This window comes from Mirounga angustirostris, unplaced genomic scaffold (genome assembly GCF_029215605.1).
Source record: "Mirounga angustirostris isolate CCGP_5_RB_7025 unplaced genomic scaffold, mMirAng1.0.hap1 SCAF_13, whole genome shotgun sequence".
Taxonomy (NCBI): domain Eukaryota; kingdom Metazoa; phylum Chordata; class Mammalia; order Carnivora; family Phocidae; genus Mirounga; species Mirounga angustirostris.
This window is the reverse complement of record NW_026991721.1, coordinates 96,239,596-96,266,113: the sequence shown is the minus strand read 5'-3', so window position 1 is coordinate 96,266,113 and position 26,518 is coordinate 96,239,596. Positions and strand designations below refer to the sequence as shown.

Below are 26,518 nucleotides of genomic sequence, written 5' to 3'. Positions count from 1 at the left end.
GCGATGTGGCACCTACCTTATCAACATTTCTGCCAGACTCTTTGCATCTGCAAAACAGTAGAGAGAGGGACTGGGTGAGAATGGAGTCTGAGAGGGATGAAAACTGGAAGAGGGATGAAAACTGGAAGAGGCATGGGGAACAAGGTGGGAGAACTCCCTAAACTGGGACCAGGGCTGGTCTCTTGGGGAGAAGAGGAAGAAATGAAATGACCTCTAAAGTAGTCTAACATAGGATAAGGTCTGACGGCTCCTGATGCAAGATTTGGCTCAGGTCTGTTTTCCTTTCCTCAGATTTTTATCTAATAGGGAGGTCCTTCCCAGAGGAGAGGGTATATAAAGTGCTCCATCTGTTTCCTGAATTGGCTCTAATTAAACAAGACAACAGCATGGGTACCAGTGGAGGGTCTATCCTCAGTTATCTGCTGGGAAGAAAAGAGAGTGGAGGATGATGTAGAGGTGGTCAGTGGGCATCCCCAGATGACTGTCAACCAAGACGCTTTATTTCTTCCTCTTGGGCACCTGTCCCCAAAAAGTCCATGGATGAATTTGGGGGTCCCTGCTTTGTCTCCAGAGGGGCCTTGAATAGGATCAGGATCTCAGGTTTGGAATCGACAAAGAGAGAGAGAGAGAGAGAGAGGGAAGCAAAGGACCTAGATAATCCATTAGACCTCTGATGAGAATGAGAATCATGAGAATGATCTGTCAGAATGAATCTAGCTGCACTGGGTATTTACCCCAAAGATACAAATGTAGGGATCCAAAGGGGTACATGCACCCCGATGTTTATCGCAGCAATGTCCACAACAGCCAAACTGTGGAAAGAGCCAAGGTGTCCATCAACAGATGAATGGATAAAGAAGATGTGGTATATATATACAATGGAATATTATGCAGCCATCAAAAGGAATGAGATCTTGCCATTTGCAACAACGTGGATGGAACTGGAGGGTGTTATGCTGAGCAAAATAAGTCAATCAGAGAAAGACATGTGTCATAAGACCTCACTGATATGAGGAATTCTTAATCTCAGGAAACAAACTGAGGGTTGCTGGAGTGGGGGGCGGTGGGAGGGATAGGGTGGCTGGGTGATAGACATTGGGGAGGGTATGTGCTATGGTGAGTGCTGTGAATTGTTCAAGACTGTTGAACCACAGATCTGTACCTCTGAAACAAATAATGCAATATATGTTAAGAAAAAAAAAAAAGAAGATAGCAGGAGGGGAAGAATGAAGGGGGGGAAATCGGAGGGGGAGATGAACCATGAGAGATGATGGACTCTGAAAAACAAACTGAAGGTTCTAGAGGGGAGGGGGGTGGGAGGATGGGTTAGCCTGGTGATGGGTATTGAGGAGGGCACATTCTGCATGGAGCACTGGGTGGTATGCACAAACAATGCATCATGGAACACTACATCAAAAACTAATGATGTATGGTGATTAACATAACAATAAAAAATTTTTAAAAAAGAATGAATCTAGCTGCATGTATGTATCCAACCATCGACTCACCCACTCATCCATCCATCCATCATTGATCCATTTACCTATCAATCTATTCATTTCTCCACCCACCCATCCAGTCTTTCATCCATCCATCCATCCATCCATCCATCCATCCATCCATCCATCCATCCATCCATCCAATTATTGATTCATCTATTCAACCATTCATTCAACCACCTGTCCATATGTCCATAAAACCACACAACCATGTCCATCTTATTATCCATCCATCCCTCCATCCCTCCATCCATCCATCCATCCAAGCATCCATTCAACTATCCACCCATCTACCCATTCATACAATCATCTATTATCCATTCATTCAAATATGCATGCATCCATCCATCTACCCATTGATCCAACCATTAATCCATTCAACCATCAATCCATCCATCCACCACTCCTCCATCTATCTATCCATCCAACCACCTATCCATCCAACCTTTCATTTAACCATCCATCCATCCATCCGTCTTTCTATACATCTTTCCATCCAACCGTACCATTAATCATCCAACCACCCATCCAATCATCCATCCACCCATCCACCCAACTCCTAAACACCCTAGGCAGTGTTAGTAATTTCCTATTCTGTGCTACTATTGTTCCCTGACTCCTCACATTTAACTGTGAATTCTATGAGGACTAGACTATGTTCCATAAGACTATGGACTGTTCCTTCTTCGTTCATCTTTCTATCTCCAATGTCTGGCAGTATCTACATACAGCAGATATTCAGTAAATGTTTTCCACATGAGTGAATGAACATCTGTTAAGTAACTACTAGGTGCCAGACACTGTACCAGTCCCTGGGAAAATCAAGGTAAAGCAGACCCATTCATGCCAGTCTATGGTATCATAGATTGGAACAAGGATGATATTCAAAATATTTAACATCAGACATGTCATAGAAGCCACACGGTCAAAACTGAGCAAGGTCTTAGCAACCACTTGTAGGTCTATGCTTTAGTGGCCAGATTCTAGAAGAATCTCAGGGACCCTGTGAGAGAGAAGGAGCATCCAGGGTGGAAGGGAGCAACATCTACTTATCAACTAACATGGGAATGTTTAACTATTTTAACCAGTATGGCTTTACCAGGGTATACCTCTAAAATTCAGCTCTGGTTAGGTCAGGCGTCTTGGGGGCACAGAGGAAGAAGCAGTATGAGCTAAAGTTTCAGAAGGCTGGAGTAGCAGCTCTCCCTTCAATGGGACACAGGCACTTTCTCTTGTCCAGATGGTGCCCATGAGCCAATGAAAGGTGGCCCACGTGGCTGAGGGTCAACACTCCCTCCTGGGAAGCCCGTAGGAAACTCGCCTACCTCGGAGACGCTTCAGCCGCTTCTCCTTCCTCTTCTTGCGAACGATGAAGAGCAGTGCCACCCCCAGAGTGGCCAGGATGACCGGGCAGCCGATGGTGAACAGCTTCTTCACATCATCCCCCTCCCCTTGAGCAGACTTGATGGGAGGGATGGTACCTGGTGGGGTGAAGAAGGGAGTCAGATGTCCCTTATGAGTAGGGTCTGGGCAGAGTCCCCTGGATGGGGTAGCCTTTGAACCTCTCTTGCTGCCCTTGCTCTCATTCTGACTTCCACTTCCTGGCACAGAGCCCCAACCCTCTCCCTCTACTCCTCCAAATTCTGGTCACATCAGGACAGCCATGAAGAGTCGTGCAGTTTTTACACTGCATTATGATACTGATGACTTCGCGAGCCTATTTTAGAATTATCCTGAAGTCTCTCAGAGATAGTCTCCTGCCTGTTGGAGTTCAGTGTTCATTTCTAGAGGGTGGACCAATGAGCTTAGATTCCGCCATCCAGCTTGTAAAGTGGGAGGGGTAGTGAGAATCATAGCGAGAAGTCAGAGCAGTGGCATCCCGGGGTCTCGTCCCCACATGGGGACAAAGCCACTCCACGCCCTGCATTTTCTCCCTGCTCCCTCGCCCATGGGTGAGATCCGCTAACCTTGGGTGCCTGCACGGAGGCAGTAAATTCTGCTGACATAGCCCTCTGCAAAGCCCGATCTGTGCCTGTTTCAAAGCCTCGCAGAAAAGCCATCTCCTTCATGAAGCCTTCCTTGTTTGAGGCCAACTCCATCTGATACCACTTTTATTCTGTTTCCTTAACACATAGGTAGACTGACTTTACCTTGTGACAACTGGTCTCTATGAATTCAGCCTTCAATATGCCTTCGGTGTGTGTGTACACACGTGCGTGTGTGTATGTGAGTGTGTGCATGTGTATGAAGTGCCCCGTGTGGCAGACACCAGTGAGTGCTCACCAAGAATCCGTGTGTTCATCTACCCCTCCCAGACTTCCTGGCAATTAGATTAGAGCCACGGAACTAGTTCTGGACAACAGAATGGGGAGAGAAGTGATGAGCCTCACCTCCCGGCCCAGGCAGTTAAGACTGGGGTGACTTTTCTATCTCTCTCTTCTTGGCGACCTTGGAAGCTACACATTCAAGATGGCAGAGTTAAAAAATGGTGAGCAGCCAACCCTCACAAGATGTCATGAGAGCAAGAAGCAAATCTTTATTGGGTTAAGGGTTTATCTGTTCCTGTAGCCCAGGCTATCCCAGCCCGGCTACTGGACCTTTTTAGCAGAGGGGCCTCGGGGGGCGGGGCCTCGGGGGCGACGCGTCCTCTGGGGGCGGGGCCTCAGGGGGCGGGGCCTCAGCTATCGCTCTGCCTTACAGTCTCGTATCTCTGAAGCAGCCGAGAGCAAGGATTGCACCTTCAAAAGACCCTCTAACTTAGTGCGAGGGGTTTGCTTGGCTATCAGTCCGTATGGGCCACTGGTGCACCTGCCCATCTGCCTGCCCCCTACCGCTCTGCTGCTCCCTTTGCTTGCTCCTTCCCTGTCTCCAGCCTTTTCCTCCATGGTAGTCCTGTCTGTTTTTCGATTTGTCTGTCTTCTCTTTATGCGTCCGCCTCCCTGCCAGCTTCCCTGGGGACACCCCTCCCGCCCTCCTGCCCTCTCCGACTCACTGCCGTCATAGTCCAGGGTGGCGAACTGCGCAGTCTCGTTGCCGCAGCCAGCGCTGTTGCAAGCCCGCATGCGCAGCTCGTACCACGTGGCCTCGCGCAGCTCGGTCAGAAACACCTCCCCGGAGCTGTTGGCCCGCAGCCCCTGCCAGGCCCAGGTGCCCTTGGGCCGGTACTCCAGCACGATGGCTGTGATCGGGCAGCCCCCGTTGTTCCAGCCCTGCAGGTTAAGCCGAGCATGCGTGGAGTTGATGTGGGTGAACAGGTGCTGGTCTTTGCTGAAGGAGGGCTCTGGGGGGCCACAGGGAGAGAGCGAGGTTAGAGACTGAGAGGAGGAGGGTTCATTCCTCTGCGCTGGGGAGTCCCCTGGGCCAGGCCGGGCTGCAGTGGCTCCGGGAAGCCGCGGTGGGCACGGATGGGAGTAGGGATGCCCCAGGGGACAGAGGAGGAGGGAGAAGAGGGAAGGACGTGGAGAGAAGGCCTCAGCAGGGCAAGAGATAAGGGAAGAAGGAAGAGGCTGCCACCATCTGCTACCCGGGAGGTGGGGCCTGTTTCTCCTACTGTGATTGGTCAGCGTGCTATCTATAGTGATGGGAAGTAGGCTCTCCCTTCAGTCCCCGCTCCCCTGCGCCCTCCTTCCCCAGCCCAGCCACCTTCCATCCCCATATCCTGGGCCCATCTCTCCCGAACTGGGTCATCGTCAGGCCTCACCCCGCCCGTGGGTCTTGGCCTCGATGATCTCGCTGATGCGCCCGGAGCCCACGCTGTTCTTGGCTGCCAGTTTCACCTTGTACCACGTGCCACACTTGAGGCTGTCCAGCTTGAAGGACCGCTCGCCTGAGCTGATGAACACGTCCTTCCATTCCTCGCTGTTGTCTACCGAGTACTGCAGCACGAAGCCTGCCCGGGAGGTTTGCCTGGCTCAGGGCGGGCAGGGCAGGCAGGGCGGGGCCTGGGACACCCCAACAGGTGGCGTGGCGCTGGGGTCCCCGCAGGGGCAGAGTGGGGCCTTTGGTGGTGGGGGGTGGGGCAGAGGCAGATCGGACACAAAGCTGCAAGGAGTTTTCCTGCTCTCTCTTTAGCAGCCAAGGTGGAGAGGGGAGCGGAAAACAGAGCCTTGAGGCTTAAAAGGGATAGTATTTAGAGCCTGCTACTCCCAGTGCGGTCCCTGACAGTAGGATTACATCACCTGGGAGCTTGTCAGATCCCACCCCAGACCTCAGGAATCAGAATCTGCCTTCTTTAAGATCCCCTGCTGATTCATGTGCATATTCATGATTGAGAAGAACTATCTAGTACATTTGTCTACTGTTACAAATTTGGAAACTGAGGCCGAGAGAAGAAAACAGATTTCTTCAGGTTTGCGTAGCTCACCAGCCGCAACTGGGGTGGGCCTTCTAAAACCCAGATACTGAGGCTGGTAACTGTCTGTGGCACTTGGGTAACTTCCTTGTGGTCCGAATTGCCCCTCACTCATCACTTCTGGGCACTATGGGGACAGGTGGTGGGAGTGGGTAAGGCCCTTGCCCGGCTACTGGGTCCAGAATTTCTTCCCCTCTTTCCCCCTCCTCATCCAGACCCCTCTCACCTCGGATGGAGCTGCCCCCATTGTCACCTGGAATCCAGGTCAGGGTGATGGACGAAGCGGAGGTTTTAGAGACAGTGAGGCGGGGCTGGTCCGGGGGAACTGTGAGGGGAAAGCCACCAGGCCTCACCACAAAGGGTTAACACCCGATAATGGGAGCATGGGCTATCCCAGCTGCAGCTGAGGGCCCAGGCCTGGCCTTCCCCGCCCTCTTGGTGCTTCCCCAGCTCCTGCTCATTCTCCCCATCCCTCCTGCCTCCTCGTCCACGTGGCACCTCTGTTCCACAAAGGGTCTGTCCCCCAGGTGGCTGGGGAGGCTGGGGAGGCCCCTGGCTTCTGGGGCCTTACCTTGCACCAGAAGGTTGACGATGATGGTGTCAAAGCCCCCAGTGTTGGTGGCCGTGCAGGTGTAGTAGCCCGAGTCCTCAGCCTTCACAGCACGCAGCAGCAGCGTGCCATTGGTATGGATGAGCCGGTGCCCATCCATGGACACGGGGATGGCTGAGTCTTCACTGCAGGGGTTGGGGGGCAGAGACAGGTTATGGTAAGCACCTGGGGGCTCCCCCAGGACTGCAGGCAAACAGGGCTGGGAGTAGGAGGAGGCTGGCTAGGGGGCCTGGGACTATTGGGGTTTTACCTAGCACTTCCTGGGGGATGTCGGTCCCCCTGGCCTCTTCAAGCACCCAGGGAAGGGAGATCTTTGGCAGCAAACAGAGGGGAGCCAGGGAGGCCAGGCCTGCATGGGAGAGCAGGAGCCATGTGCCCAGCAGGGCTTCTGGTCAGCTGGAAGGGAGGGGCGCCTGATTCTTTTCTTCATGGCTCTTCTACTACACCCATCTTTGGGGTCCCCATCCCTCTGGGGTCCCTCGCACACCTGTCCTTGGTCCACTTCACAGCAGGGGCTGGATCTCCCACCGAATTGCAAGGCAGTCGGACATCTTTCATCCAGGGGGTTGTCACGGTGCCTCCAAATGAGATGATCTTTGCTGGGGCTGCAGGGAAGAGAGCATGAGGGCCACCCCACCTCTACCCTCAACACTGTACTGGCCTGCCTTTCCTGGGGCTCTCCAAGTTTACAATTCAAGTCCCCCATCTCCTCCCTGACCTCCACCTTGGACTTGGGGCAGGGGTGGGTGCAGACACTTTCAGATGGGAGACACTGATTCAACAAACATTGAGCAAATACCTGTTGTGGAACAGGTATCAGAGGAAGCTCTGAGGATTCACAAAATGAACAAGATCTGTTCCCTGTCCTCAAGTTGCTCATCATCCAAAAGGGAGACAGATACTTAAAAAGTATCATGACAGGTGAAAATAGTATGGTAGGGGTAGGTACACGTCACCATGGGAGCACAGAGAAGGGGGAATGACTCTGCCTGTTCAGTGGTGGTGGAGGTGATGGCAGGGGAGGCTTCTGGAATTAGAAGCTTTGACTTGAATCTTTTTTTTAAAGTAGACTCCACACCCAGCATGGGGCACAATGTGGGCCTTGAGCTCACGACCAACCCTGAGATCAAGACCCGAGCTGAAATCAAGAGTCGGATGCTCAACCGACTGAGCCACCTAGGTGCCCCTGAATCTTGAAGGCTAAAAAGGAATTCACTATGCAGGGAAGGAAAGGCATAGCGGGAAGAGGTGACAGCACTGAATAGAGGCCTGGAGGCCTGAAGCACATGGGAAGTGTGATGGTCTGCAAATGCTCTGGGGCAACCAAAGCCCAGGGTGAATGAAGGGGGACAGGTGGTGAGCAAGAGCAGAAGCATGGAGGGCTCCATTGGCAGAACAAGGAGGATGGACTTCCCCTTGAGGTCACGAGGAGCCACTGGAGGCTTACAAGTAGTGATACGTTCAAAGTAGAGTTGTGGATAAAGCCCTGGCAGCCGGCAGAGGATGGTTTGCTGGAGGACCCACAGATCAGCAGCAAGATGGCAGCCAGAGAACAGGCCGGAAGTGACATACGGCAGTGGGGAGGCGGTTGGGGGCTCAGGGAGGAACCGCCAGGACTTGGGGTCTGACTGGCTTTGAGGAAGAGATAGAGGGGGTGTGAGGATGACTGCATAATGCTGGCTGGGTGGTGGTGCCCTCACAGAGACAAGACACACAGGAGGAGCGGGGGAGGGGGGAAGGAAGAAGGGCAGGAGGGGGAGGAGCGGGGTAGGCAGGAGACACCGGAATACTTAGCCTCACACTGACCCTGAGCTCACCCACATGGGGTAGCTAGAAAGCAGTCAGAAATACATGTTCTGGAGCATGAGAGAAGTGGCTGGGCCGCAGATGCTGACGTGGGAGCCAGCCGCCCAGTGACTGAGGTCGCCGGGAGCGGGAATGTAGATGGACAGAGAGGTGGCAGCACAGACAGGCACGGTGGAGACAGGAACGTCCCCAGGGGTGATGGGAGCACACTCAGAGCACCGGGGTGCACAAGCCTCACCGTGAAAAGCAAGGCAGGCAAAGATGTCCAGGGTACTTTGGGAAGGTGACCCTCCCAGGTACCTCACAGATCTCTGGGCTGAGTTACAGGTGTTCAGTCCACCAAGCGACCAAGCACTCAAGAGTTCCAGACCTGGTCCCTCCATGTGGCTGGGGTTAGTTCCCTGAATCTCTTGGTGTCTCGGGGTGTGTGCGTGCGTGAGTGCGTGTGTGTGTGTGTCTGTGTGTGTGTGTGAGTGGGGTGGGGGGGAGGGAACAGCAGTGCTCCCCCCACCCCCCGGGCTACAGTAAGGACAGAAGAAGCAGCTGTGGAGACGTGCTGCGGGAGGTACAAAGCCCTCTGGGGACGTGTCCTGTGGACCGCCCACAGGGGAAGGGGCCAGCCTTCTGCCAGGACACCCAGGCCCTCCCACGCTGTCTCTGGGCCAGCGCCAGCTACCCTGGGCGCATGGTAGGTTCTAGGCCCCTTCTCTCTGGAAAGGAAGGGCCCAGGAGAAGGGGTTGGTGGCACCTGGGGGAGGAGGGATTGGGGATGTTAGAAATGCTGAAGGGTGGCGGGAAGAGCCTGACTTGGGGCCAGAAGAGCTCACACATCACTCCCCATGCTGTTTGCGGGCCGTGCCGACCCCGCCTGGGTGCATAACTGGAAAATGGAGTAACACGGGCAGGGCAGGGGAGCCCCGCTGCAGGCCCTCCATCGAGCGCTAGCGGACTCTGAGCCTGTGGCAGGGAGGGCTGATGCCTCTTGTGTGCCCAGCAAAGGAAGCTTGACACACCAAGAAGGTGGCTGGGCTGAGGCAGCCTCAGCCTGGTCCTTGGGCCCCAGGGCTCAAGAGTCAGGTGGCTGTGGGAGGAGGCAGGCCTGGGAAGGAGGGGGCCTTTCCGTGGAGGCTGGGAGTCCAGGTAGAGGACACGGAGCTCCCGGCTGGTGGCGGCGAGCTGCCATGCCCTGTGGTTGGCCCCGTGGTTGGCACAGAGGGCAGACGAGGAGCTGTGCACGGCTGCCTCTTAGGTGTGGGGTCGGGGCCTGAGCACTGTCATTCCCTGTAAAGTGGGGGTGTGTATGCCCCCGTGGCACCCCTCTGCTCAGGCCAGGGATTCGGTGGGGCATTCCCTAAGAACACACACACTCTTTTCAACCCGTGTGCAGCATCTAGCCCAGAGCCTCCTCCTAGCTGCGCCCTCTGTCAATGTCTGTTGATCGAATGAATCAGCAGTCAGGGGCACCACCTCTGCCCGAGGTGTCCAGCCTTTGAAACGGGGCAGTGGGGGAGATCCCTTTGTGGCTCTCTGCTCCGTGTAAGCAGTGTCCCCCGCCGCCACCCCCTCTGGAGATGCTGAGCCTTGGGACAAAGGCTCTGCTGTGGGCTGGGAGTGGGGCTAATGCCCCTTTGTTCAACCTCGGAGTGGAGTTTGGCATGGGGGACCGGGGCGCTGCTCCGTGCCCTCCGCCTCTGGGTAACTGTGCTGCCTGGAGCCTGTTGTGAGGCTTTCTGGGAGTCAGGGGGCAGCAGAGGCCCAGTCTTGGCGGATACAGGAGGGAGGCAGGTGGCCAGCCAGCTCCTCACAGCCAGGTCACGGAGAGGGTGGAGGGAGACAGCCCCTCCTCGGGGAGAACCAGCATTCTAGAAGGCGGCTTCTGGCGGCTTCTCCCGCTCGGCCCGGGCTGCTTACCCTTGCCTGCGGGCTCAATGGTGACCTTCTCGCTGCTGTTGCCCCGGCCAGCAGAGGTGACAGCAGCCACCCACAGCAAATACTGCTGCCCACGGTTCAGGTGGGCGATCCGGTAGAAGAGCTGCTCCGGACTCGTCTCGTACTCGCTGGGAGCCTGCCGGACAGAGGCAAAGGAGTGCTAAGAACCCAGCTTCTGGGCCTCCAGCCTCCAACGCCAGCCTTCCTCGGGGACCTGGGCTCAGAGGAGCGGGTAGCCCAGTCGGTGGGGGGGAGGGGGGGTTAGGGGGGATGGGAAGAGAAGGTCGGATCCTGCCTCATTTGCCCTTTCTGGTTTAGGAGCAACAGTGAGCAGACTTTGTACCGGGCTTGGCTCCGGGGGCTCATGGGCCTGCTCTGGGGTGTTGCTGGGTCAGCCTCAGTTTACCTCTTCGACTGATCCAGACGCTGGCAATTGCGGCTCCAGGCCAGGGAGTGTGAGTGTGTCGGGTGAGTGATGGAGGGAGTCAGGAGAAGGGAGAACGGAGGAAGGAGGGTCCCAGGAAGACCCCGAGGAAAGGGAGTCTCTGGGGAGAAGCTAAATTACCGCATTTGCCTTATTAGGGTTGTAGACAGTCTCCCCCAGCCTGTATCAGCCCCGCTGTCTAATTACCACTCCTTCATTCTGTGGGAGCAAACCGTCCGGGGGAGGGAGGGGGGGTGGAGAGGGAGCTCTGAGAGCTTCCCTGGGCAACACTTTATTAATGATTATTAGTGGTATAGATCACCTTATATATTTGTAGGTTATATAAATCTGTAAGTTTTTTTTTTAACCAAATGACAGTTTTGACAAGTTGCCAACAAAACAATATCGGATCCCAGTGGTTTTACCAGTTGCTTTGATGAAAAGATTATGTTGCCTTGGAAACCAGAGGCTCAGATATTGAAATGAATTTGAGAAGGAGCTTTTGATAAGCGCTAGTTTGCAGACCTCCTGTCAGCCCCTTCCCTGGTCCAGGTGGGATGGGGCGGACTTTCATTTTATTTTATTTTTTGGTCAGCCGCGGGGAAGGGAAAGAAGGACAGCACTAGGGCCTCTTTGAAATCAGGGCAGAAGTCTAGGGAGGGGAGCAGCCCCCTGGAACAGATGGGGGGCCCTGAGGCCAGAGGGAGTTAATAATTAGTTATCTCTGCAGTCAAGGATCTTGCACACACATGCTCACGTGCACACACTCACATGCACATGGACGTGGAGACGCATTCATGCACATGCTGAGGGACAGACTTGCAGACAGATACAGGGTCACAGAGGGCCATTCTCTGTGCCCTGTGGGAGGGCTGAGGGGCCCAATGACTTCTCACAGGAGAAAACATCCTTTCTGGCCCCAGGCTGTCTGTAGGCAAATGTTAGGGAGGAGACACGGGCATCCCTTCAATACACACAGAGCTCCCTGGCCAACTCCTCCTCCTGCCTCCCTCATGGAGACTTGGCCTTGACCCCAGAAGGTCCCTGCTGCGGACAGGTGCAGAATCCCCCTGAGCCCTGTCGTTGGGAGGTCTTTTCAGACCCCAGCACCCAGGACACTGTGTGTATCTGTAGTTCCTACAGGTGCATGAGGTAGGCGGGTATAGGGGCCTCAACACCCACTTGCCCCTTCTTACTAAGTGCCTGTCCCATAGGTCACACACCTTTCTTTCTCAAGGATCCTGGGACCTCAGTTTTCTTTCCTGTGAACTAAGAAAGCAACACAGCTCTGCCTACCCTGTGTGGTTACAGAGAGGCACAAAGGAGGCAAGGGGTGGGTGAGTCCTTTGTAAACTGGGGCATGTTCATCTCCTGGCTCTTTTGTCTGTGAGGATTGAGGTGTGTATGTGCATGTGAGGAGAAGAGCTGAGTGGACTTGCTTGTGTGTCAGTGTGTATCCGAGTGGACATTTGTGTCTGCACAGGGCAGGAGAGGCTCGGCTTCCCACCGAAGGTGTTAGCATCACATCCAGATCCCGAGGTTTTCCCTTTAACCTGGACTCCCCAAGAATCTCCTGAAATCATTTTTAAAAACACATAACCATACTCCCAAATAAAGTCCCTGTGGATCAAAGGTTAAAAAGGAAAAGGCAAAACTATGACAATAGAAATGTGATTAGAAAGACATTGCTAATCATAAAAATGAAGGCAAAAATCATGAATAGAAATGATTCATAAATTTGAATTCTATAAAAACAAAACCTATGGCACACCAAAAATAGTACCAAAAGGCAAGCAGTGAACTAGCAAATAACTGCAACCAATATGATTAAAAAATGGTTATTCTCCTTATATGTAAAGAGCACAGACAGACCTGTAAGAAAAAACCATGAACAACCCAAATGAAAAATGGATGAAGGATATGAATTGACAATTACCCAAAGATGAAAAAAAAAAACAAAACCCCAGCCAATATACATATAACAATAATCAACCTAATTAGTAATCAAAGGAATATACCTAAAATAGGACACCTTTATTCAAATCCAACTGGCAAAAATGAAACATGTATAATACCTTGGATTAGCATGGGCATGTGAAACAAGAATATACTTATAATGCTGCTGGAAGCATAACTGGGTTCCAGCTTTCTGAGGGATAATTTACAAACATGTATGCGTATCTTAAGAATACCCATACTCTTTGTGCCTCAGGAATTCCTATGGAAATTTACCCTAAGAAAATAATAAAACATGGGCATAAAGACTTTTATGAGGAATGTTCAGTGAAGGATTATTTATAATGTTGAACCCTTGAAAATAGATTAAATATAGAATGAGGGTACTGGTTAAATGGATTATATACATACAGGCATTCACCATCATGTTTGAAAAGAGTATTTGATGGGGTGGGGAAGTGCCTACATATATTACTTGAAAAACACAGATTATATGACATTATGTGAAATTTCATTTTCATTTTATTAACGCCCCCCCATAATATATGTACAGATCAAAGACTGGCAGGCTATATACCAAAACATTGCCAGTGTTTATCTCTAGGGAATGAGTACAAGTAATTTTTGCTTTCTTCTCTATTCCTTTATATTTTATGGAATTTCTGAGAATAAAGTGGCAATATTTTGATAATCTGAGAAAAACAACAAATGTATGGCAATGTTTGGTAAAATTTCTGAAGGGACTCAATGCAGCTCTGGCAGCCCCCGGGGCATCACTCCTGGGAGCCTACACCAGATGCAGTTTCCTTCTAGCCTGAGGATTCTACACATGCATGTTCATACACTCAAGTACGTATGCACACATTAAGACCCATGTGCCTTGCCTCTGACCTCATACTCAAATCCACGGTTTTGTACCGTCATATCTGTGCATGTGTCCTCACCCCCAGCACTCACTCCTAGAGCTCTTCCGTAAGTGAATTTGTAATGCAGTTGTTTGGAATTTGGAATATATTTGTGCAAAGCGATAGTATCACACAATCGCATGTGGTGGTCAGCTCCCTGGGTCCCTCACTGAGGCAGTCCCTACCCCACAAGGTGGCTGGCCCCTGGTGGGACACTGTCCCATGGGGACTCTCCCCAGGAGAGAGGACATGGCCCGGGGTCTCCAGCAGGGGCTGGGCACCAGGAGCTCTGTTCTGGGGCCTGGGAGAGAGGTCCCCAGCCAGCTGACTGGGGGCTCCTAAGCCTGAGTTAATGAGGATGCAGCGCTCCTTTGAAAGGCTTCATTGGCAGAGGAGGAGATGACTGCACAAAGCCAAGCTCGGGAATGAGTACCCTCTCCCATCAATTTACCAAGGGAAACTTGCCCAGTGTCTAAGGCTTTACAATTGCCAGGCTGCTGGTAATTCATTCATCAAACATGTATTTAGTGACAGTGATGTTTCAGGCACAGTGTCGGGCAGCTGGGGACCCAGAGATGAAAAGATGCTGCCCCTGTCCTCGAGGGGCCCTACGGACCAGTGCAGGAGACAGAGAAGTGAATAGCTAGTTGCCATCTGATGCAGTCAGCGTATGACAGAGGATGAAGGGCATGCCACGGCAGGGGTCAGCCTAGGCGGAGGTGTGAGCTGTGAAAAGGCACAGCAGGTGTCCAGAATGGTGGGGAAGTTAGAGTGCACGTGTGTGTGTGCACATGCGCAGGATCGGGGGACAGGGGAAAAGGGCAGACAGCATGGCTAAAACGCTGATTGGAAAACTGGCACAACCACCCAACGATGGCAGCGCATTCTCCTGGGCAGACCCCATGGCTCGGTGGTTCCTCTCGTGGGTACACACTCAACAGGCACGCATGCATGCGAGCACCAGGAGACACGTGCGAAGACACACGCAGCAGCACCGTATGTAACAGCTCCAAGCTGAAATCCACCCAAATGCCTATCCATGGGCAACAAACTGGATAAAACAATTCTATATACACACGCGGCTGAAACCCGTACAGAAATGACAGTGAATGATCTATAACCACGCACAACAGTATGGATGAAATCCACAAATTCAAAACAATGTTGAGTAAGAGAAGCCAGATAAACGGTACGACTTCGCTTATATAACCTGTGAAAAGAGGCGACACTACTCTGAAGTCAGGATGGTTGTCATCCTGGCTGGGGAGGGGTAGGGTGGTGACCGGAAGAAGCACGAGGAGGTCCTCTGGGGGGTTGTAATGTTGTGTTCCCTGCTCTGGGTCTGCTTGCCCCGGGTGCTGTGAAAATTCACGGAGCTGTATGCTCACTTCTCTGCATAGTGTCTGTGAGGATGGAGGGGAGGACACAGAGTCCCTGAAAAGATATTTCTGGGCTTTCCCTCTGGTGATAGAACTCTGGCCTCCCTGGCGCGGTGCTGGGCCACCTACGGCTCAGAGGGTAATTCAGAAAGACCACAGGAAAGCCGAGTGGAGGAGGACATGGCACAGTTACCGAGCAATTTCAGGGCAGCGTTCCTGGCCGCCAGGAGCTCATCTGCGGATGCTCGGGCTGCCGCCCATCACGAGCTACTTGTGGAGGGGGAAGCTGGCCTCCTCCTGCTCCTTGCTCCCCGCCTGAGATGTCCTGAGCACATCTCTGGGATAGTACTCCCAGGCCCCCCGCCGGGTGTGCCCTTCCACCTCCCCACTGGACTGGACACCCCCCTGAGGACAGGTGCACCTGCTCGCGTAGCTAGCACAGACGTGCTCCAGGGTAGTCACCCAGCAGAACTCGGTGGTTGAGTGGCTGGAGATCAGGAAAGGCAGAGGGAAGGATGCAGACTGTGGGACATGGGTGCATAGACTGCACCCACCCTCATCCTCCCTTCCCTCTCCGTGGGGCCCCTCTGAGCACCCAGTGGAGGGGCAGGGGCCAGCTGCCTGCACTGAACTCCCAGGTTTGGGCAGATATTGCAGTCTGAGTCTTCTCCCCAACAGTGAGGCCCAGCTCTGGCCCAGAGAGAGAGATGCTCTTGCCTCCCCTCAGCTGTCTGCCATCTTTTCTCCTCCCTTTAGCAGGCTCCATGCTGAGGAGGCCACTCAGGGCAGAGCTCCAGCAGCCGTCCAAGCCCAGACCATTCATGCTGGAGAGTGGTTCATGTCCAGAGGCCATGGACCAGGCAGGCCCCAGTCAACAGCTCTGGGGCCCGCTAGGAGCTTCCTTGGTCAGCCAGACCAGAAGAGTCGAGGCCTTGGTCTCCCTTTCACATCTGTTTAGTTGTGACCTCTGACTCAAAGAAGCCTCCAGGGCTTGTAACAACCTTGCAGCCCCTGGAACAGAGGACTGACCCGAGATGGACACTGGGTAAGGCTTCAGCTACTCTTGGGTGACCAGTGTCCATTTTGATCCATCAATTCAGGTAGAAACACAGATGTAAGTAGCCCGCGGGTTTGGCCTGGATGCCCACTGATCTTCAGAGAACTTTTCCCTTTCTCCTGTCCCCCTCCTCATTCAACCCTGGGCCTACTTACCGGCTGGCCAGACCCAGGGCTGGAGCAGAAGATGGTGTACTTGCGGATCACCCCATTGGGCTTGGCTGGGGGGAGCCAAGACACAACCACACTGCTGGCGGAGGAAGGGACAGCTTTGATGCCAGCAGGGGGACCTGGAACTGAATAGGGAGAAGGCCAGGTCAGTTTAGAGAAAGGAGCTCCACCTTTGGGAAAGAATGCAAGGGGGGGGGGAAGAGAGGCGGATCAATCTTGGAGAGCTTCCTGGAGGAGGTATCCTTGAGCTATGGCTTAAAGGGGGAGGTTCCAGCAGGTGAGGAGAAAGGTGATCATTTGGGGCTTGTAACAAAATCTCTGAGATGGAAGCACTGGGAATGGTCAGCTTCAGAACTGTTTGGTCAGAACCAAGGACTTAGGATACTCCAGAGAGAAACAGAACCCATGTGGAATTCACCTTGATTTCTACAACCTTAATGTGCTTCCTGCCTCAATGCTCGACTGGTTGCTTGTATATGGGCCAGGCAAATATACTGGTCACTTTGCTCTTTGGCCTGTGAGCTCTTTGAGGCGGGGGGCTCCAGAGACTCACAGAGCGGGCCTCCTCCTAAGGGTCAGGAGCTGGTGGTCAGCCAACGGCCTGCTGGCTAGGTCCTTTCGGTTTGCAGGAGGGAAAGTCTATCTGAGAATTGGCTGGGAAATTCATCCTAAGGGGATCCCAATTCATATGGATTCTGCCCTCCCACTGCCCCCATCTCTCTCGGCCTGCCTGGCCCAGCTGGGACGCCGGGGCTCTGCTTGGGAGACTGGAAGCTTCCTGTTTTCAGGTCCCCTCATCTCTCCCTTGTATTGTCGTGTACTTGGCTTCCCTCCTGGGAGCTTTATGTTCCTTTGAGGACAGTCATGGCATCCTGCTCAACTTACTTTGCCTTCCGAGCCTCCGTTTCCACATCTATATGATGGACGTAATCACAACCACATTAATGGTTTGTAGTGACGGTTAGCACTAATTAACATAAAAGCACCTGGCACCTCCTGACCTATAGAAGACACTCAATAAATGGGGACGATGATCATTTTTTTGCATTCCCTCTCTCAACTCTTAGCTTCTACCTATCACAATTTTTTTAAAAAAATCTAGTAAGTGGTCAACAATTCTAGGCTACATAAAATAATGATCCATCATCACCATCCATCCAGGGGCCCGAGCCCTCCCTCATGGATACAGCCCCGCCATCCCATCCCTGCTAGTACTCTGCAGCTGTGGAGCGCAGGGGACCATGGGGGGACCACTGGGGCAGGTGTGCTAACTGTGGTGTTCAGATTTTTTCTGTCCTTGCATACTTTTTTTTCTCAGTTGCAGCTGAGAGGGGTATGTTGAAATCTCTCCCAGGATTGTGGGTTTGTCTATTTTTGCAGTCTTGAGGTGATGTTATTAGGTTCAACAAATTCGGAACTGTTTTATTTGGCTAGTAAATTGGGTCTTCTATCATAACAGTGTCCTTCTGTATGTCTAATGATGCTTTCTGCCTTAGAGCATACTGCATCTGATGCTGATATTCCAGTTTTCTCTCGGTTTTGCGTGGTATGTCTTTTATGTATTCCTTTCACATTGCACCTTTCCATACCTTTATGTTTTAGGTGTTTAGTATAAACAGCACATATTTGGGTTTTGTTTCACTGCTAGCTAGTCTGACAGTCTTTGTCTTTTCATTGAATAATTTAGTCAATTTATCCTTAATGCAATTACTTATGTATTTGAGCTTAAATACCTCACCTTACTAAATACTTTTTTTGTCCCACCTATCCTGTTTTTCTTTTTATTTCCTTTTGTGCCTTTTTTTGGATTGAGTATTTAAAAAAAAAAACTTTATTTCCCCTCTCTATTAGCTGGTTATTAGACAGCCTTTCACCACTTTTGGGGGTTATTCAATGTGAATCTTTAACTTACCAAAGTCTAACATCATTAATTGGTACTTTTTTTTTTCTCTGACAATGCAAGGGACTTAGAACTTCCATTTACCCTCTCCCAATTTATATGCCATTGTTGTATATTTTAATTATGTATGTATTTTAGGCTCTCCCTGAGATAATATCACTATATCACATCATTTTATGCAGTCAATATTAATGGAGATTTACCCATATATTCCCCATTTAATTGCTCTTTCCTCCTTGCATCACTGAGCTCCTACCTGGGATCATTTTCCTTCTAGCTAAAGAATACCCTTTAATATTTCTCTAAAGCAGGCACATTGGTGGTAAAGTCTCTCAGTTCTTGTTTGTTTGAAAATATCTTTATTTCATTTTAATCTTGGAGAATATTTTGGCTTGGTATAAAATCATAGGTTGATAACTATTTCTCTTACATACTTTATACCACTGCATTGTTTTCTGGCTTCCATTGTTTGTTTGTTTTCATTGTTTCTGACAAATTAGCCACTGATCTAATTGTTGGTCCCATGAAAGTAACTGGTCTTTTTCCTTCTGGTTGCTTTTAAGAATTTTCTTCTGTGTTTCCTGTTTAGTGGCTTTATTTGGATGAGCCTAGGTGTGGACTTCCTTAAGTCATCACCTGCGGAGTTCGTAGAGCTTCTTGCTTTGGGGATTGAGGTCTTTCCTCAGTTTTGAAAAGTTTTCAGGCATTTTATCTTCTGCCCCATTCTCTTTCTCCTCTTCTTTGAGACTTCTTCTCACATCCTCTATGTCCTTGATATTCAGAATGTGGTCCATTGGTCGGCAGCAGCGTCACCTGGGAGCATGTTAGAAATGCAAAATCTCAGGTTCCACCCTAGACCTACCAAATCAGAATCTGAATTTCAACATGACCCCCAAGTGATTTGTATGCACAGTCAAGTTTGAAAATCACTGTTCTATATCTGCTACTTGCTCTTTCATTTTCCATTCATTTTTCTTTCTGAGCTTCTTTTGGGTCTTCTCACCTAACTTCCAGTTCACTAGTTATCTCTTCAGCTGTATCTAATTGGTTATTAAATCTATCTCTTGAGTTCTTAACTTCAGGTAGTAATAGTTTTTGTTTCTAGATTTTCCATTTGATAGTCTCCAATTCTCTTAAAATTTCAATCTTTTTCAGAATAACTATTTGAATGTTCATATTTGATAAAACCTGTGTTTGGAATTCTTGTGGGTCTGTTTCTGTTTCTTTCTCTCTTTTTTTTTTCCCTATTGGCTTTTGTTCACGGTGTTCCTCATTATTTTTTATTGTATGCCAGACACATCATTTGCAAACTTGTTTGTAGAAATAATTTGAGGCCTCAGATGATGTAATCTTCCTAAATGGAGAATTCATGTTTGCTTCTGGCAGGTATCTGCAATCTGGGGTGCTAGCAATCCGGGACTACCTCAATCTAACTTCTAGGACTGAGATGATTTGAAGCTGAGATGTCTACTTTGGGTGCACTTTTAATCCAACATGCTGCCCTCATGGTCTCAACTCAAAGTGAGGGGGATTCACCAGATAGACCCGCCCACCCCAGCAGGCCCTGGACTCCAATTCACGTCTTTCTAGTGCTTTTCAGATTCTCAGCCACTGCCTCCAGATTCGGCAAATGTCCCCCTGCCATGGGGAGAGCTGTTCCAAGTGCCAGGCTCACCTCCTGGGCCTCCACTCTCTCCTGGATCCTGGCCCAGTAATTCTGCACTCTCCTGCCAGCTCACCAATGCCTTCAAGCAAGTGTTTTAAATATTTTATCCAGATTTCCTAGTGTCCTCAGCAAGAAGGAGAGTGGGCTTGAGTTATGTAGTCCATTACTGGAAGGGCAAGTCTTCTGATATGTTTCTCTAAGTTTGTGCCCACTCCTCCCTTCATCCTCACAGCTGCCACCCTAGCACATACCTTCCACTTCTCTGCCTGGATGCCCCACAGGCTCTAAGGGGCCTCTCTGACACTGGTCCTTAACCCCCCACAGCCCCTTCCTGCCATCTGTCCCCTCGCTTCTGTGAGGGTTGCCTTCCTAAAACCCAGGTCCAGTCCAGCCTCGCCCCTCAGTTAAATATCTTTAAGATGGCTTAAAATCCAACTCAACTTTCCCTGGGGAGGTGAGACGTCAGCAAGAGGCTTTGTTACTCAGGAACCAAGTCCAGCCAAGCCAGCCTGAGACCAAGTTAAGACTGGGGGATTTGGACTTCAGAAATGAGCTTGAATTTATTGAGTTTGTTTTCATTTTATCTTCTAATCTATTTTGGTTTTCTCTACATTTCCTGATCTTTTTTTTTTCCTTTGGAAGAATGCAAAATCCTGAGCTGGGGCAGGGGGTGAGGGGGCGGGTAGGGAGTCACAGTGTCTTCAGCTCTTCGTTCCAAGCTCCCACAGCCAAGCTGGGCTTGCAGTGTGGACCTGTCTGCTTCCCGAGCGAGCTGAGAAAGAATGGTAATGGGAGAACCTGGTGGAGGTAGGGCCAATGCTGACGTGGCATCTGCTTGTCTGTCTGCCCATTTGCCTCTGTTCTTTCCTGTTCCTTGCAAACCGAGCCTCCCTCTTGCTCAGGGACCCATGCCCCTCTGTCCCTCAGAGAAAGCTGTCCCCATCACTGACAACCAGGATGTTTACCACCCCTCAGGGAAGTCAGCCGCGATCATCCCATTCCCCTTTCAGTGACTGGCTTAGCAAAAGGCACGTTGCCCCAGGGTGGCCAATGGGAAATGAGGGTAAATCTGTTGAAGGGCTTCTGGGAAAGATGTTTTCCACTCCCAAGAGAGGCGTGCCCACAGGAAGAGAGCCCTTCTCTCACTCTGAACTCTGTCTTGTCTGGTGTGATGTCTAAAGCTGCGGTCATTTGGAGATCACGGGAGGGACACCTGACACGCTGAGGAGGGCAGAGCAGAAGGATGGGGCCCACTGGGTTAAGCAACCTTGGAGCTGCCCTCCTCAAGACTCCTTGGTATGTGTGATAATAAACACACTTACTAGTTAAATCTTTTTTTAGTTGTATTACTCACAACCAGAAGCTTCCTGTCTGCTATAGGGATGCAATGGAAAGTAGAGAAGATTTGGAGGCAAGAAGGCCTTGATTCGCCTCCTACAATGAGCTGCATGACCTTTAGCAAGTTGCTTTAGCTCACTAGGCCTCACTTTTCTCACCTCTAAAATGGACATGATAGGTACCTCACTGGGCTCTTGGAAAGGCTCGGTCATGCTTATGACTACACATACTATGTCTAGTGTGGCTGCAGTTCTGGAAGTGACCTCGTCTGACAGTGGCTTCCTTCTGGCCTGGGCCTCCCTTTTGGGGGGCACTGAGTCCCTCAGGGGTGCCTGGGTCCACGCAAAGTGGTCATTTCATGGCCAGCACCTTGGTAGCTAGTAGGACCCTGCCATTTGCTAGCACTGCACATTTTAGGAAGGATTTTACAATTAACTTGCTTCTTACAACAACTTGATGAGCCACTCTGTGCCCATTTTATCACGAGGAAACAGGCTCAGGAAGGTTAAGCGACTGGCCAATAACGGGCAGGGCTGGGCCACGCTCTTCTGCTGTGCCTACCAGCACCCCTTCGCTCCGCAGAGCCACTTGTGGGGCCCCATTCCCTGGCCGCGCGCATCCCTGTGCGTAGCTCTGGAGGCATCTCTAAAGTGAGAGGTGGAAAGCTCCTTGCGGGGAGGGATGATGCTCTTGGACCTTCGGATTCTCTCGGATTCCCTCGTGGGGCCCCACCTTTGTCAAACACGTCGGGGAGCTTATCGCTCAGATCCTGCATCAGCACAGGATGCTAGGCATCGGGGCAGGGTGGGGGAGCAGTGGTTCCCATCTAGAGGCTGGGGAGGTGCCTTGTGTGTGGTTTGGAAGCTCTGGAAGGGGCCAGGCTCTGAGCATGGTCGCGGCTTGGTCTGCACACGCATGAGCAGGTGGCTCTGCCCAGAGCTGTCCTAGGAAACCTTGATGGGGGGGATTAATGGCAGGAAAAGTAGGGCAGGCAGGTTGGTAAATATTTAATTGCTCGGAGCTTAAGGCGGGGAAGGGGGCCGATCAGTGGAAGGGCAGGGCTTAGGGAGAGTGGGGAGCTGGATTAAACCGGTCTGTTCCCTGGGCACTGGGCTGCTCTGGGAAACTCCCAGCCTGAGACCCTCCTCTCAGCAACTCTAACCCTCCAGCAGCTTCTGCCCAGTCGCACAGGAGGGACCCAGACCCTGGGAACTTGGAGAAAACCGAGGCAGCGAGGAGAGGAAGGCATGATGTTAGCTGCTGTTTTGGTGCCCAGGCTGCCAGCCACTCTTCTTCACATGAACCGACTCTTAAAAATAGAGCACCTGCCTCAGAAGGTGTAAGCATCAGCTAAGTGATGGTGTTGTGATGGGGTGAGGAAGAAAGTGGAGGCTGGAAGCAGGAGCCCAGAACTGCGCATGGTCACACACACCACCTCCTGGACGCAGGGGGTGCTTCATATGAACGAGGCCCCCTGGCGGTGTGCAGCGCTGCATCTCCCAACCTCTTCTCTGCTGGGTTGACTCAGCTCCCAACCTCCCCCACCTCCTTCCTCTGTCACCCCACCCTGGAGGTTTGGCTCCTTATCTCTGCTTTTCCTCCAGTTCTGCCCCAGGGGGAAGGGCTTTAAGATCAGAGCTCCGAATGGAGGCACAGCCCATTCTCTCCCCGAGAGCCTCCCCAGGAGTCCAGGGCCTGGCCCATTCTGGGGCCTCTGCAGGATGGCTGCCAAGTCCCTAACCCGAGCTGTGAGGCGTGATGCTCCTCGCCCCGTCCCTGCCAATCCCAACCATCTGTATCCAGAGGAAACCAGGCAGAAACTTGCAGGGGAATGGATGCCACAGAAAGGATGCTCTTGGGGTGGAGGTGGGAAGGGAGGCTTTATCTGGCCTCTGACCTAGTGCCGCAGGGGGAGCCGAGGGAGTGGGCTCCGTATGCTTATATGTTTATGCAGGAGTCCCAGAGCATCTCGCCCCCGCCTACGGTCAGCTGTGGTCTCCCCACGCGGGGTCCCAGAGCGCCCCAAACCGCCCTACAATGACTCAAAGGGACAGGAGACAGGACGGTGCACTGCTGTCACCCTTCTCCTTGGGCAATGTCAGCAACAGGCCCTGGGGGAGCCTGGCAGGGGTGCCGAGGCCGGGCTGCGCGTGGCAGAGAGGACTCACCATCCTCCTTGGTCTGGATGTAGAGCACGCTGCTGCGCACGCCGTCCCCGGCTTGGGTGTAGGCCAGCACCTGCACGCTGTAGTTGGTGAACTTCTCCATACCTCGCAGCTCCACCCGCTCCCGCGTGGTGGTGATGTTCTGCATCTCGCCCCACTCTGCCAGAGACAAGCAGCCTCTGAGTGTCACCAGGTGGGCTGTGCCCGGTCCCCCTGCCGCTGTCCCCTCTGCCAGCCTGGGCGCCACTGGGCTCAGACCTCCACTCTGTGGTAGTGGCGACTAGGGGGGCCTGACCTCCGGGTTCATGGGGGCAGATCTGGGGCCCTGCTCCTGGGCCACATCTCCCCCCAAGTGGCCCAACCAGGGTGAGCGGCCTATGCCCAGCCTTGGCCCCAGTGACCTTGCACCAAATTCAACTTAATACCCTCTCATTGGAATACTTCCATCTCTCCGAGCACATTTCCCCTCCTCCACCAAACCCCCTCTCCATGCGAGGGACCCCAAGCGTGCCTTACTCTCAGTACTGTAAGGGGCTAAGTCTCCTTCCCTTCTCCCCACCACTGAGGACACCCTCCCCAGGAAGAACCCATGCAGAGAATCTGGGACATGCTGGTAGAGGGGACAGCCTCCGCCAGAAAGGGCCAGGCCTTCCTCCGGCTCAGTGAGGACCCGTCATCTGGCTCCACCAAGGGACTTACTGTAGGCTGAAAAAGAGCTTAGGGAGGGGGTCCCCCGGGAAGGCCAGGGTCTTAGAAGGAGGAAAAGAGACAGGCTCCTGAGCTGACAGCCGTCCAGTGGGACCACTGGGCTTTCAGAAAGACAGGCCTGGACACTGGCTGAGGACAGGCTTTGTGGAAGCCTACAGACCCACCCCAGCACCTCCCTGGGGCCCTGCTGTGGGCAGAGGGCCCGGCCACGGGAGGGCAGCGGTATGCCAGGGTCAGGGAGTGAGAACACCGTGCCCAGCCAGAGGCAACCCCAGGTCAGTACAGGGAAGCCTCAGAAACCTGAGCAGCGGGACCTGCTTTTTTAGGAAATCAGACACCAGGTAGTCTTGTCCAGGACTGGAGCCAGAGAAAGACCCAAAAGCAGGTCAGTATGGCCAACAGGCCAGGTGCCTTTGGAGATGAGAGAGGCCAATACCTTCCTTACCTGAAGGGGCTGAGCTAGGAACACCGCGGGCTTAGAAAAGAGGAAGCAAGTTCTGGAAAACGAGGGACCACCCCTTATCTGATGCAGCACAAATAGGTGATGCTATCTCACAGCATATGAACTGGGGACACCTCCTGGGATCCCAGCCCTGAGCCCCAGGCCACCGTGCTTTTGGAGGAGACAGTGGCGGTGGTGGCAGGGAAAGGCACGTCCTGTTGGCAGTGCACCTGGGCTCAGCACAATGCGGGGGGGGGGGGGGGAAGGGGAGGGCAACTGCCTTGCAGAAATGACCATGAGCTGGAGCTCCGGATCCTCCAGGGGAGAAGGGAGGGCGAGGGGGCTGGTGGCAGAAAGCTCAGGATCCCGGGAGCTAAGCTCAATGTGGCCTGTTGTGGCCCCCCAGTAGGACATCTCCATGCTTTGGGATGCTGGGCCTCTGGCTTGTACAAGCGCAGACTTCCCCGGTCACCGCAAGGCTCCCGTGTGCCCCAGCAGGCAGGGGCTTGGTGTGTTTGTGGGGCTGCACACGGCGGTTTGGACCAGTGCATCCCAGGGCAAGGAAGGCACCCCCGGGGCTGGACCACTGTCTTGGGTTTTGTCCCTCTGCCATTCCTACCCCAGCTCCACTTCCTGCTCTTCTCCGGGTCCTGGGCAGCTCATCTGCACAGACTACTTGTCTCGCTGCCCGGCCAAGGGGCGCTGCACCCCCCTCCCCCCCAGCTTCTGGTAACCCTGCTTCCTTCTTTTGCCCCTTCTGGCCTCGGTGATGATGACTAGTCCCAGGTGCCCCACGCTCGCCCCAGACCCCTCTGAAAGAAGTGCCTTCGTGAAACTCTTCAATTGGCCCGTCTGAGTGTGCCAACTGGTCCCTGCTGGGACCCTGCCTAAGATCCACACATTACATCAGAAAAGCACAGCCACCCCATCACACCTCCAGTCATTCCCAAACACACTGCCGTCTAGGAGCAGCTGGTGTCCCTCCCCCAGCACAGAGGTGACCATGTATTCTGCCACCCACACTGGCCCCAGCTCTGGCCGGGATAGCATGTGCAGAAGAGGGGGTTGGACCTCCACTTGACATCCCAGGGGAAGATGCTCAGCTCAGTGTGGACACAGACCCCCATGTAGCCTGCACCTCTCCCCCCGAGACTAGGACGTCACTCCTGGCAGACTCACCCCCATCCACATAGAGTGACCAGAAGATGACCCGATAGCCTTTGAGGACTCCATTGAGCGTGCTGCGTGGGGGCTCCGACCAGGAGATGACAGCCACATCGGAGGTGATGGACAGGGCCCGGACATTCTCGGGGGGCTGGCTGGGCACTGCAGGGGGCGGGGCGAGAAGGGAAGGGCCCGGTCAGGGGGTACAGGCCGACATCCGTGGATGCTGAGGGCACAAGGTGATGAACTCCAGGCATGACCCCATGGGGATCCACCAGTGGGCACCACAGCCCAGGGAGTCCACCTACGCTGAAGGTTACAGAGCCTGGAAGGTCTCCAGGCCAGCCCTGGGTCTTATCTGATGGCTGCTGGCCCCTATGTGGCATCCAACCAGGTGGTCTGAGCCCAGCCTGGCTCTCGGGCCCCTTGTGTCCTTATGCCAAGCTGAAGGGAAGGAAAAGAAGGAAGTGGTCCCTTCACCTGGGTAAAGGGGAGAAGGGGTTTCATATACACCTTTAGGGTTTCTGGGACCATTACACCTTTGTCCCTGCGCATGAACACATCAAAATGCCTCAGATGATGAGAAAACACTTCTGAGACCAACTTAGATGGCCCATCCTGCCTCCAACCCTCCCCACTGGAGAGCTACCGTGGAGCTAACCTAAGTCCTACACCCCAGGGTTGGCCCTGCGGCAGGTCACTCTTTCTGAGATGGCAGCCGGCAGGGCCGCCAGGCTCCAGGAGCCACCTTGGTTGGGGAGAGCTTTGGTGGCACTTCCTGCTGGCTTCCTAGGAGCTGGGGCCAAAGGGAAAGGCCATGTCTGCTTTGCTCTGAGAGGGAGAAAGGAGGCACAGGCTGGATGGAAGGTAATTAGATCCCATTGCCCCACAAGAGGCAACTCTAATTTTTATGAGCATTTAAACGATAATACATCATCCTAACAATCCTCTTTGAGAATGATTATTGTTTCATATTACTTAGGTGTAAAAATATAAGTACCATGTAATTAGGGACCCAGTGTAATAAACTAATACAGATCGCCCGTTCG

The 26,518-nt window shown here is 52.7% G+C and overlaps 1 protein-coding gene across 1 annotated transcript in view; it reads right to left on the bottom strand.

Annotated features, from left to right (window-relative positions):
- The window catches only part of DSCAML1 (DS cell adhesion molecule like 1), a 320,533-nt gene that overhangs the window by 4,687 nt on the left and 289,328 nt on the right, over positions 1-26,518 (bottom strand). Inside the window, exons 16-26 of the mRNA XM_045892888.2 lie at positions 25,485-25,631; positions 23,159-23,314; positions 16,072-16,211; positions 10,178-10,331; positions 6,948-7,065; positions 6,422-6,585; positions 6,077-6,175; positions 5,200-5,388; positions 4,492-4,779; positions 2,825-2,980; positions 17-47 (exon numbers count right to left, since the gene is read on the bottom strand). Coding sequence (XP_045748844.2) covers positions 17-47; positions 2,825-2,980; positions 4,492-4,779; positions 5,200-5,388; positions 6,077-6,175; positions 6,422-6,585; positions 6,948-7,065; positions 10,178-10,331; positions 16,072-16,211; positions 23,159-23,314; positions 25,485-25,631 — 1,642 coding nt within the window. The remainder of the gene's footprint in view (positions 1-16; positions 48-2,824; positions 2,981-4,491; positions 4,780-5,199; positions 5,389-6,076; positions 6,176-6,421; positions 6,586-6,947; positions 7,066-10,177; positions 10,332-16,071; positions 16,212-23,158; positions 23,315-25,484; positions 25,632-26,518) is intronic.